The 13,053-nt window shown below is 45.1% G+C and overlaps 1 protein-coding gene and 1 long non-coding RNA gene across 2 annotated transcripts in view; one reads left to right on the top strand and one right to left on the bottom strand.

The window, feature by feature from the left end:
* The window catches only part of LOC140506193 (uncharacterized), a 25,644-nt gene extending 20,127 nt beyond the window's left edge, over positions 1-5,517 (bottom strand). Inside the window, exons 1-2 of the long non-coding RNA XR_011967807.1 lie at positions 1,937-5,517; positions 1,083-1,193 (exon numbers count right to left, since the gene is read on the bottom strand). This is a non-coding gene — a long non-coding RNA (uncharacterized lncRNA). The remainder of the gene's footprint in view (positions 1-1,082; positions 1,194-1,936) is intronic.
* SCN2B (sodium voltage-gated channel beta subunit 2) overlaps positions 1-9,182 on the top strand; it is a 12,780-nt gene extending 3,598 nt beyond the window's left edge. Inside the window, exons 2-4 of the mRNA XM_072613087.1 lie at positions 5,001-5,167; positions 5,512-5,722; positions 6,175-9,182. Coding sequence (XP_072469188.1) covers positions 5,001-5,167; positions 5,512-5,722; positions 6,175-6,374 — 578 coding nt within the window. The 3' untranslated portion in view covers positions 6,375-9,182. The remainder of the gene's footprint in view (positions 1-5,000; positions 5,168-5,511; positions 5,723-6,174) is intronic.
* The last annotated feature ends 3,871 nt before the right edge of the window (positions 9,183-13,053 follow it).

Raw genomic sequence — 13,053 nt, forward strand, 5'->3', positions numbered from 1 at the left:
AATCAAGAAGGCAGTAATACTAATAGCTAGCATCTAGGTAGTGCATTAAGGTATGCAAAACACTTTACAAATACGACCTCATTTGATCTTCACAACAACCATGGGGGATATTAGTGGCTATTATAATTCTCATTTTAAAGATGAGGGAGTGGAGGCAGATAGTGTCACAAACTAGTGTTTGAGGTGAGATTTGAATTTAGGGCTTCTTGATTGCTATCCACTGTACTAACTGCTATAGAATAAGAAACTATAGAAAAGGAGGAAGGATGAGGGAGTGAGATAATATGGGACAGGCCTGATAAAAGGCTTTGTGGTAGCTTGTGGCAATCTGGGGGACCAAGGGCAGGAAGGATCTTGCACTCACATATTGTGAGAAACCCCTATGGGTCTCTAAACAACTGGTATAGGTTGAAGAAGGTGGCTTTGGTAGTGGCAGAGTTGATAAGATAGAACAGTATTTTGGATGGGGATGCCTTTTAGTAGGAGACAGCAGCAATTCAGGGCCTGTGTGGAGGTAGGGGATTATAGAGACAGTAGGAGGGGAATGGGCAGGATTCAGCAGCACAATAGCTATATGGCAAGAGAAGTAATAAATGTCTTACTTCTGGACCACAGCTTTCCCATCTGTGGTTCCACTAGGATAAAGCCAGAAAGGAAGCCTAGTGAACATGGCTTCCCCAGAGTCTCAGAGTTTTATGTTAAGCCTTACTAAGTCAAAAGGGTAGAGGTTATATTTTAAGTAGGATTGGCAAGTGATGGAGAGAGGCTCGTCTCTTAGCTCCATGCTTGAGATACCCTACTAGAGTCTGGAGAATGGAAGCTCCTTGGATTTCTGCTTCCCCCTTTTCCTTATTCCACTTAATGCTCATATTAAGCTAGGCAAGTAGGTGATGTTCAAGAAGGCTGGGTGAGTCACTGGATGGGAAGTAAGAATCCCTCAACTCTCTCCAATTTCTGTCACTCTTTACATCACAGAGTCCAGTCCAGCCCATAGCTGGACAGAATTCTCCTTGATAGCATCCAGAACAAGTGACCATTCAACATCCAAATGAAAACCACCAAGGAGGGGGCAGCCCACTTACCTCATGGAGAAGTCCATTACACCTTTGGGTAGCACTAGCTTCTTCTCATTTCACCCCTAAGTCTATCTCTCTGCCTCTGTGTGACTTTGGTCAAGGCCTTGAGGAATAGCCCTAGGAAAAAGAGACAAAAAAGACCTGAGAAGTCTAGGGGCGGGGAGATGGACCGAACAGCAGCCGCGAGTTTAACCCTGTCACTCACTACCTATGTGTCCTTGGGTATTTCCCCTCTCTGGGCCTCAGTTTCCTCATCTGTAAAATTAAGACGTCAGACTTCATTGCATCTTATGACCTTCAAGTTTTCAGATACTTTCTGAGCTGGTAGAGTTAAGGTAATAAGCTCTCCTCCCTCTAGAGGGCTCACAGACCCTGCTCGGGATCTGCTGCAGAGGCATCTGGCTGGAAGAGAAAAGCCTGCAGTGCACCTAACTCCGGCTCTCACCCTCTGAGCTCATAGGATTCTGAGCCTTCGGAGAGATCAGCATCCTTCCTTCACATCTTATAAAAGAGGGATCAGAAAGGGAAAATGACCTACCCAAAGCCACACAATGAGGCAGTGTCAGAGTCAGGATTCCCATTCCCCCAGCCTTGACTCTCAGGAAAGAAGAAGTTCAAGCAGAGGACTGGATGGCTAGAGGGAGGGAGCAAAGGCCACCTCTATTCTGAGCTCATCCAGACCTGAGTATCTCTCCTCCCCAGTTCTCTGCCCACTCCCTTTTTGGGATGAAGCTTTGATATCTCCTGGGGGAGGGGTTGGGATTTTGTGGGATGTATATTAAGATGAGTTCCTTGACCTTGCAGGGAAGGTCATCAAATCCATCTACCTGCCTTGGGAAGGAGAGTCTGGTACCACTTACCTGCTGAGATGGATCAGGGCATCCCCCGCCTTTAAGGCTCTCTGGGTTTTATTTTCTCATCTATAAAAAGTGCCACTAGAACTAGAGTTGTTGTTCAGTCATTTCAGTCGTGTCTAACTCTCCATGACCTCCATTTGGAGTTTTCTTGGCAAGGCTACTGGAGTAGTTTGCCATTTCCTTCTCCAGATTGGGAGGAGAGACAGTTTTAAACTCAAGTCACAGGCTTACTTAGATTTTTAACATTAATCTTACTAGTACTGCAATAATCTAAGCCTTTGTTTTTTCTTCAAAAAGATTTGTTAATCTGATTACTGTTCCTGGGAACAAAGAGAAGGAGGCCAAGGAGGGTGGGGAGGCTACAAGCAGGGCTGGGTTTGAAGTTCCTGATCCAAAAGGTCCCTTTCACCTCTTAATAACAAAAAACAAATAACAAATGAAAAGCCTGACTCTGACCTCATGGGCCAAGCTATTGCTGAAGTTGTTGTCCAAAGGCACGCAGTCCTTAATGAAGTCCACTGTGTGGAGCAGATGGAGGCCCCAAGAGGGAAGTGACGCTTGTCATTTGATGCTGCAGTGCAGCTGTTTTTTGGTTTCAGCATAAAAAAGTCAGAAAACAGGCCGTTCTGGGGCAGAGAATGGGACCCCTTGACTGGGAAGGGGCCCATCAGGGAAAACCCCTGAAATGCTGTACTTCCCCTTCCTTATTATTCAAGGTAGAATTCAAGGAAAATAGAGTTTCTAACTAGTAATTCTGTGCCAATCCCATTGTCACCACTACTTATTATACATATTATGCTCAATCTTCTTGAAAGAAAATGAGTCTAATGAGGAACCTTCTGTTCTTTTTCAGGTCTGATATTTAAGGTACAGGTGCCATTGACTTCCTTGCCCTTGAAACTGCTACCAAGTAGAAAAGACTTCAATATATAGTATTCTAAAAGGAAACACCCAGAAATTGATAAATACTGAAGCCAGAGGAGGAGCAGGGTAGTGGGTGGTGTGGAAGCAAAAGTAGGAGAGTTGGAGAGAGAGAGAGGAGATGAAACAGCCTCTTGCAAGACAGAAAGGGTTGGTGAAGCTTCTCCTTTTGGTAAAGGAAGGGAGAGTGATGTGAATACTGAGTGAAGATGTGTGTACAGGCAGGAGGTAGAAAGGAGCAAAGGAGAGAAGTGCCTGGGTCCTCTTCAGTGCCTTTCCCTCACCCCAGATGCCACATCTGCTACCCTTTCCCTCTACTGTCTAGTGAGCTGGAATCATAGAATCCTAAAATCATAGGATTCAGAGTTGGAAGAGGCCTTAGAAATCATCTGGAACAGCCTACCTCTTTTACAGACAAAGAAACTGAGGTCCAGAACGAATTAGTGACTTGCCTGAGGTTAGGTATCTAGTAAGTAATGATATCCTGATGTTTCAATAGTACTCGAAAGAGGCAGCTGGTGGCTCAGTGTATAGAGCACTACGTCTGGAGTGAGGAAGATTTGAATTCAAATCTATAGTTGTGTGACCATGGACAAGTTACTTAACTTCTGATTGCCTGACAAAATGAATCCAGTGGAGAAGGAAATGGCAAACCATTCCAGTATCTTTACCAAGAAAACCCCAAATAGGTTCATGAAGGGTCAGACATGACTGAAATGATGAGGATACTCGGAGGTTTGCCAAGCACACATTATTTCATTCCCATAATGATGATATGAAGTAGTTGGTATTTTTATCCCCACTTTACAATGAAGAAATGAGATGAAGTGACCTGCCTATGGCTACACCACTATTAGGTGGTGCAGTGGATAGAATTCCAGACTGGAATCAGTCAGACTCATCTTCCTGTGTTTAAATCTGGCCTCAGACACTTACTAGTTGTGTGACCCTGAGCAAGTCACTTAACCTGTTTGCCTTCATTTCCTCATCTGTAAAATGAACTGGAGAAGGAACTGGCAAACTATTCTAGTATCTTTGGTAGGAAAATCCTAAATGGGATCATAAAGAGTTAGACATGAGTGAAATGACTAAACAACAACTAAGGCTGCATGGCTTGTGTCAGAGATAGAATTTGAAGTCAGGTTTCCCTGACTCAAGGCCCAGTATTATACCAGGATACTTCTCCTAGGTAGCATAAATGAGCTTATATCAAATGAGCTTATATACCCCTGACCACAAATCCTTTGAGGTCTTTTTTGTTTGTTTTTTTGGAGTCATTTGGAGTTGTGACTTAACCCAGGATCATATAACTAGTAAGTATTAGAAGCTGGATCTGAACTCAGGGCCTCCTGACTCCAGGGCAGGTGCTCTATCCACTAAGCCAGTGGTTACCCCTCTTTGATGTCTTATAAATCACCATGATAAGTCACAAGAGTTGAAAGGGAAGATCAAAGATGTCCAGAGGCTTGGTACCACCAGACTAAAATTCCAGAGAGGCTCCCCTTGATAATTATAAAGAACTAGTTCCCCAACTTCCTTCCTTCAAAGAAGACAACATAGTGGTTATTAAGGTATTATTGTTGGTTATTAAGGTATTATTGTTTGACCCTGTGGTATAATTTAAAGGACCTGCAGATTGAGGGATGGGAAGTAAGAAGAAATATGGCAGTTCTCTTGGCCTGTCCTCTGCATGACTGTCATCCTGTTTTTGTGCTCAGAACTCAGAGCCACAGCACAGAGAGGGGCCTCATTGCACTGGGGATAGGCACAAGTAACTGGGGAGAAGTGGAGGAGGAGATGGCAGGGAGTGAGCCCCCAGAGAGTGACACTAGGAGAGGTTTCATGCTTCCCCTGTTGCACAACCCCCTTCCTTCTCTTCATTAATTCCCCTTATTCTGTCTTCACTCCTGTACATCCACCCACACTAGGTTTCCCTTTTTTGCATCTCCAGGGCCTCTCCCCAATCTTTTAGTTGTAGGTGGCAGAGTCAGTCACCTGCCTTCTCCTGCCCAAATGACAGCTGTTCATGCTTTCCCCTTGCCTCATCACCTCCTTCACTGCCCTCATTCCTTTGCACCTCGAGTGTGGAGGGGTTGGACTCTCCCCTTCACTCCAGCCCCATCATCTCTTGTGATTTTGTCCCCAGTGCCATCAGCATCGAGCATGGAGGTCACAGTTCCCATGACCCTCAATGTCCTCAATGGCACTACTGTGCGCCTGGCCTGCACCTTTAACTCTTGCTACACAGTGAACAATAAACAGTTCTCCCTGAATTGGACATACCAAGAATGCAAGAATTGTACTGAGGAGATGGTGAGCCGGGCTGGGAGATGGGCTGGGGGCTCAAGAGCAACTGGGCTTAATGGGTAAACTGACTTCCCTCTGGCTCACAGACTTGCTGCTGAGTCTAAAGTCCGTCTGTGCTGGAATTTCTGCCCAGATTAGGAGGTTTTTTCAAAGAAGCTATGAGGACAGAATGGTAGAGGGACATTGTTCTGTCCAGTGTATTGGGGCGGCGGGGGAGGAAGGGGGAGGGAGGACCTTTTGGCAACCATTGTCTGAGCCTGGGAAGGAGGTGGGAGGGTATGGTTAGTTTATTTTGGGTAGCTTTAAAAATTCCCCATTCTGTGTTTCCTTTCTTTCCCCCTTATGACCAGTTTCTCCAATTCCGGATGAAGATCATTAACCTGAAACCAAACCGTTTTGGGGATCGGGTGGAATTCACAGGGAACCCCAGCAAGTATGATGTGTCTGTGACTCTGAATAATGTGCAACTGGAGGATGAAGGAACCTACAACTGCTATGTCATGAACCCACCTGACCGCAACCGTGGTCTAGGCAAAATCTACCTACAGGTCCTAACCCAAGGTGAGCCTCGGGGTGGGAAGCCAGGGGAGAAGGGAAGTGAGTCAGGGCAGCTAGAGGAAGATCCTTTCCTCTCCTTTCCTCTTCTTCTCCCTCTTTATTTTCCTTTTCCTCCTCTCTTCTTTCTCTCTTCTTCTTCCTTCCTTCCCAAAGATAAGTGGAAGCAGCCCTCAAAAGAACTATTCACCAGTCAGGAGTAATTGGTGGCAGGTGAGCGGGAAAAGGTGGTAAAATCATTCGCTTAATCTTTCTTGAGTTGGCAAGGCATCTTGGTGAATTTTTTCCATAGTAATGGACAGGGCTATAAAGAAGGACATTCCATTGTTGGATTCCATTCCTGGCTCTGACCCTGACTCTAAGCCCTAGGAAGGAATAAGGGAATAAGCTGGTTCAGGGTTGGTGACCCTGCCTAGTCACCAATCCCAGTGTCATTTGTCCTCCCTTCCTCCTATCAGTGCCCCCTGAACGTGACTCAACGGTGGCTGTGATCGTGGGTGCCTCAGTGGGTGGTTTCTTGGCTGTCATCATCCTGGTAGTGATGGTGGTCAAGTGTGTGAGGAGGAAACAAGAGCAGAAGCTGAGTGCGGATGACCTGAAGACAGAAGAGGAGTGTAAGACAGATGGGGAGGGCAATCCAGAAGATGGCACCAAGTAAGGGTGGATGGTCTATTGGCCTTCCTCCTTTCATGCCTACTTGTATCCCTCTCATTCCCCACCCTATACAGTGTACTCCTTGCCTACCCCTCTCAGTGTGCTTCTCTTAAACCAGGATTCCAGCCCCCAACTCTGTGCCTCCTACTCATAGCCCTCCCTACCCCTTTGACCCAAGAGTAACTCACCTCTCTTCCATCAGAGACGCCCATCATTAAACCAACCTGGAATTGAAGTTCAGATGGGGTGTAGGAAAACAAGGGACCCTAGTAGGTACTATTGCCCATATAAATGCTCATCTTCTTCTATAAGAGGAAGGTAAAATGGGGCCCTAGGCTGGCCATTCCTGTGTGAGAGGTAAGAGCTCATGCCAGGATCTTAAAGATAGAGAAGTGTTGGGAGAGGATGATGGTGGAAGAAGAAATAAGTCCCCTCAGCCTGTCCAGAACTTGGTTTTGATCTCTACCACTGCTTCAGACTAAGAGAAAACCCTTTTTAAGGGGTCATCCTGACATTGTCGGAGTTACCCCTGCAGATGATCCATGGGCTGTTTTTTTTTGCAGAATTCCTGGGATTTCTCCTAACAGAGAATCCCCTCAAAGCTCATCAAATTTTGGGGGGGACATCTGAATGAGTTCGCATAGTTTGGGGGTCTCTGGTGGACTAAAGTGCATTTCCTAGATATTGGAGGCTGGGAGCAGAACCCATGAGAAGCAGGAGGCTTGGTCTCAGTATTCTCTGTCTTGGCCCTGTTGTTCCCTCCAGATCATCTCTAGAGTTCTTCCATATCATTATTCTATGCCCGGGAACCCCTTGAGTGAGCCTTACTGGAAGAAATGAGAGTCACTTGAGCTGGGCATGGGTAGAAGGAGTATGTAGTTCCAGCTAGGTATGCTGACTAGGGGTGGCTATTTTGGCACTGATTGCCTAGTGACAAGAAAGCCCCAGTTGCAAACCTGGTTGGTGATGGAGACACCTTTTACTAGCAGTCTCTGCTAGAAGGTAGTTAACCTTCTCAGTTAAGGTGTTCATCTCCCCTCCTTCCCCCCCAACCTATGCCTTAGGAATACTCAGTGTGTGTGTGTGTGTGTGTGTGTGTGTGTGTGTGTGTGTGTGTGTGTGTGTGTGTGTGTGTGTGTGTGTGTGTGTGTGTGTGTGTGTGTGTATGGGGATGGGAGGATGGTAAGAGGAAAGGGGACCCATTCTGAGCTCAAGGAAGGGTGCTGAATGTGGGACTGAGAAGAATGGTCCAGTTTGGACAGACTGCTTCCAGTTTCCTGACACAGGGTCTCTGACTAGTCTGAGATTTCCTGTCCAAGTCCATTGATCAGGTTAGAGATCAGAGATGAGGTGGGAGGAGGAGGAGGTATATAGGAGGGGGTTCCAAATCTCCTTGTCATTTAGGCCTAGGGTAGACCTCAATTCTGCCCACTATCACACGTAGGACTCAGAAAGGGTAATCAAAGGCACTGCCTGAGAGGAGACCTAATTTTCACTGCCAATTTACCTACCTGCCCCAAACCTGAGACATAGGAGTTTCTTCAACTTGTACTTTGCTTAGATCCTTCAGGAAGAAAGATGAAGTCTGGAAATAGTAAGGACACTGAGTGTAATATCTACCCTCTGAGGATTCCACTGCACTCCTCCTTGCTTGTTTATCTGTGCCCAGGAAGAGTCAAGCAGGCTGACTGGTTCTCCAGGCTGGAGATTTTTTTTCCCTTTTATGTCTCTATCTGGATGGTTAAGAGGGAGTGTATGGAACGCCTTTCTTGGGCTATAGATGAAAGGGAAATTGATTATTGTCTTTCCTTTCCTTACTGTAGCTCCTTTAGACATTTCACAAAAGGATCCTGCTACTTAGATCAAAAAAACAAATATATGTGTTTGAAACAGAGGGAGTCAGAATAATGGGGAATGGAGACACTAAAGATGTTGGGAAATGCCTTTATCCTACGACCTAAACTAAATTCACTCTCAGGCCTGCCTAGCCCCTTGCCCCATCCCAGTATTGCACCTCCAGGGGGCAAAATGTCAATGGCAGGGCATGTGGTTGAAAGAAGAGGTGAAGGAAAGGGACTGAGACAGTCTTCTGAGAGGACATTCCCTGCCCCTGACCACCTGGCCTCTCAGGTTTCTGTGACTCAAAAAGGACTGGGTAAGACAGTGTAAAACTCTGGGGATGCACAAGAAGCCATAACAGATAAGTGAACTACCAGCTCAGCTTTTTGTGGGACCAAGATTATAATACATTTTTTGTGCATCCAATTCCATCTCTGTAGCTAATAAAACCTAAGCCATTACTGCTGGGTTGGAGTTTGAGAAGAGATGGAGTAGGAAAAGAAGGTGAAAGAACAGGGGAAGGGGAGAGGAGCTCCAGGGTTGGCAAGAGGCCCAGACAGAGCTGCTCTAGGGCAGGGTGACTTTCTCCAAGGCCCCATCTAGAACTTAACTGCCAGATCAACACTGCCAATGGGGCCGGAGTGAAGTTAAGCAAGCTGGTCATCTGGGTAGGTTGGTATTGGTTGTCCCAGAGAAGGGAAGGAAGAGCATGGGACACGTACCTGTTTTACTAGTATCTAAGGAGGGGCGCTCATTTCTGCTATTTCTTCGAAACACACCTTCCCTTTGGCCTCTCATTGCCTCTAAATTTTCAGCCCATTCTGATTCTGGACACTGTATTCCTCCCTGGGTTTTTAAGGTTTCCAAGAAGAAGTTAATTTTCCCTTCTTCCAGTCTTTCAAATATTTTTATCTCCAAGGGTCAGAGGGAATCTCTTCAAGTCCAACTTCAATTAAAAACAAACAAGCATTGATTAAGCATTTGTTATGTGTCTTTGGGGTAAAAAGACAAAAATGAAACAGTCCCTGTCCTGTAGGACATTATTCTTGGGAGAAGTAATACAGCTTGCACACAGTCTATACAAAGCCATCTCAGGAGGGTCAAAGAACAGCTTCTGAGGGAATCAGAAAGGCCTGGTGTAGGAGGCGGCACCAGAGCCATGCTTTGAGGAGAGCTTTGGATTCCAGGAGGTGGAAATGAGAAGGGAGGGCATTGGGAGGTGGGCTGGGGAACTACCTTTGCAAATGCATGGAGGCAAGAAATGTAATGTTATATATGGAGAACATACACATACATATATGGAGGCCAGTTTGATGGAACAAAGTGCAAAGGCGGACATGACTGGAATCATATTGGAGAGGGCTTAAAATATCTACTTTATCCTAGAAGCAATAGTGGGTCACTAGGAAATTTTGAGTAGGAGAGGGACGGAGTCAGATCTGTCCTTTTTTTTTAAACCAGACCTGTGATTTCAACAGTGTAAGAAGTTTTCTCTGTCAAAGCATATTGACATCTTCTCTGAGGCTTAGTCTTAAAGCCTGGGGAACTGAGAGGTTGACAGGTAATCAGTATGTATCTGAGGCAAGATTTGAACCCAGGACTTCCTGACTATAAGGTCAACTCTCTATCCATTGAAAAATCTATACTTTAGGAATCCTGATTTGGCATCTGTGTGTGTGGAATGGATTAGACAGGGGGAGAAAATGGGAGGGAGAACAATAAGGAGGCCATTGAAATAGTCCAGAATCAGAGAGATGAAGACTTCACTTAGGGTGAATAGAGATTTTGTGAGTGGAGAGAAAGGGATGATATAAAGAGTTGTGGAGGTAGAATTAACAAGATGTGGTCAACAGAAAATGGAGGTGAGTAGGGAGAGGGAAGAGTTAAAGGAGATTGTGACCTGTGGGAGTGGTAGGATGGTGATGTTCTCAAAAGAAATAAAAGGGAAATTTGGAGAGGTAATGGGTTTGGGAAGACATAGAGAGACTTTTGAATGTATTGAATTTGAGATACTGAAAAAATGGAATGTCCAGGTAGAGATATCCTTCAGACAGCTGGGGATGTGGGACTTTAGAAGATACATAGATTGGAGAGTCATCTTCTTAGAGATGGCAACTGAATCCACAGGAGCAGATGATATCACTAAGAGAGACTATGGAGAAACAGAAGAGCTAGAACTGAGTAGTGGGGTATGCTCTCACTTATTGGATGTTGAAGCTGAGAAGAAGTGGTAAAAGAGGCAGGGGAAGACCCAAAGGAAGCCAAAGGAGGAGACGTTCCAGGGTAAGGAGGTGGTTAGCAGTGTCAAAAGTGGCAGAGTAAAAACTAGGGATAGGCCATTGGATTAAACAGTTTGGTAACCTTGAAGAAAGTAGTTTCAGTCCAATGGTGGGGTTGAGAAGAGAGTGAAAGGTGAGGAAATGGATGCATTGAGTGCAGATAATGCTTTCTAGGGGTTTAAATGTGAAATGAAAAAGATACATAGGATAATTGTTTAAAAGAGGGAGGGGTCAAGTGGAAGTTTTTAAGGATAGAGTCTAGTAGAGAGTCCATCAGGAAACAGTAAAAGAATTGCTTTGCAGCACATTAGATAACAAAATTGTAGCGAACCCAATCGACATGATTGTGTGATTTTGTCTTGGATCGTTCAGCAAGAGAGTAGAAGCAGAGAAGGCAGGGTAAACCAAGCGTGGAAGTTTGGCAAGGTTTGACTGATGACCGGATAAGGGAGCAAGTGTTTCAAGAACAGCTGTTAATGTACAGTTGAACTGATTGACATAGAATCAAGACGATGAAAGGAGAGAAGAAAGGCTAGAAAAGGGATAATGAATTAGGGGGACAAGGAAGGGCAGAAAGATTAGAGGCAAGGATGAAGATTAAGCTTAGGAGGAATGAGATGGAGGGAGAGATTGAAGCAGAGAGGATTTTGGCATTTCAGATTTCTGGCCCATGAAGGCAGAAGAGTTGTGAATGATTGTCCATCCCTCTGCGTACCTGAAGTAAAATGAAGTTGGAAACCAGGGGAGTTTAGGAGGCTTATAAAGTAGGAGGTCAATGTATTTGAAAGGACATTAATGCATATATTAAAGTCCCCACATACAGTGGCAATTTGGGATGGGAAGATTGTGACCAAGGTATTGAACTCCTTGAAAAAGGATGGGGAATGATTTCAAAGCCTGGGAATTATTCTGACAAGAGTTAGAACCAAGTAAAAAGATGGATGGAATGAACCTCAAAACAGGATAGGTTGTTGCATAATGGTGGTAAAGGCACAGTCTAGAAGTGAGAGGGAGGAGCAGACAATGTGCCTACTTTTTCTTTTGGCCCAGTATGTCAGGGAGAAGGAACATACAGTGCTTAAGAGAACTGCTAAAGATGCATTGTTTTCTGGAATTTTCATTATTGTAAGAAGATGGGAAATGTGAAGTGAAAAGATATAGGATAAAGAGTAGATTGTTTACAGAGGAATAGAGCCTACGGAAGGTGTAGTGGGATGTATGGCAGGGCAGAAAATCTGGACAATGCATAAGCAGGAATGATTTGGATAGGGAGGAGAGAACAAAGAGAAATAGGAGGAGTTTTTACCTCATTTGCCATTGACTCTGAATCATGGTGATGAGGGTGTATGTGGGATTTTACCCACCATTTAAGAGGGAGTTACTAGTTCACAGGAGTTATCAACCTTCCTAGGGTGGTGTGATGACTGAGTACAGAGTCAATTTGGGTCCCACTGGTCCTGATGCCCAGAAGCCCAGACCTCAAGGATGGAGAAATCATAAAGGGGTAATTGAATTCCTGGGGCTTGGGCCAAAATCATGCTTTGAATCTAGCCCTGAACTTTGTTTTAAGATGATGGGGATCTCTAGATTTACTGCTGGAAGAGACTTCACAAGCCCTTTGGTCCAACTCTCTCATTTTACAGACAACAAAGCTGAGGTTTTAAGGAGTTTAAATGATTTGTGTAGGGCCACACAGGTAGTGTTATGTGTGGGACTTGAACCCAGGTCCTCTGACTACACAGGAGATGTTTTTTCTGCTTGTACTGCAATGAAATACAATCAAGAGATACATACCCTGGCTGGGACGTAAGTATTCAGTTCTCAATATCTGGAAATAAAGCTTTCCCACACAGCTGCCCCTCTTCCATATCCCCTCAACTACTTCTGGTGCCCTGAGGCTCAGGATCTATGAAGATCTCTCTGCTGTCCTTGGTGCCTAAAGGCTGAAGCCTGAGATGAAAGTGAGAACCAGTGTTAGGTTCCTGGAAGGCTGAGCTAAACCCATGCTCTTCACTCATCTTGGAGGTTCATCTCAACCTAAGTGGCAACGAGGCAAATTCAGGAGAGTCTTGCCCAGCCATGATCTCCTTCATTTTCATCATCTTTCAGTGAGGATTCCTGTGAGGTCATCCAGTTAAAACAGGGATGTTGCTGGGTTTGCCCCATAGTCATTCCCTTTTGTTGAAGAGGAGGTGGGGATGACTTGGTTCTAGGCCAACAATGACCAGAACTGATAGCACTTTGAGAACTTATTTGCAAGGTTCTCTAAGTTTATTCCAAGAGTTTCTGAGAGGAAATCAGGATTCTGGGACCCTTTCCCCAGCTTTGAATCTGTGGTAAAAGTTTAGGGACTCCTGCCCTTGGCTATAGAAGAAAGACGATTAGACAGTGAGAGCGTCCAAGGGTACACATCTCCTCTATGCTTTCAACTGTCTGTTGAACCTAAGACTCTCCTTCCCTACAATGCTCCTCCCAAGCTGCCTCTGCTTCAAGAGACCTAGCCTTTCCCAAGTTACTCACCACTGGGGCAGCTGTGTAATTTCTTTCCTTGCCCTCAGGGTAGGC

Source organism: Notamacropus eugenii, chromosome 5, assembly GCF_028372415.1.
Source record: "Notamacropus eugenii isolate mMacEug1 chromosome 5, mMacEug1.pri_v2, whole genome shotgun sequence".
NCBI classification, from domain to species: Eukaryota; Metazoa; Chordata; class Mammalia; order Diprotodontia; family Macropodidae; genus Notamacropus; species Notamacropus eugenii.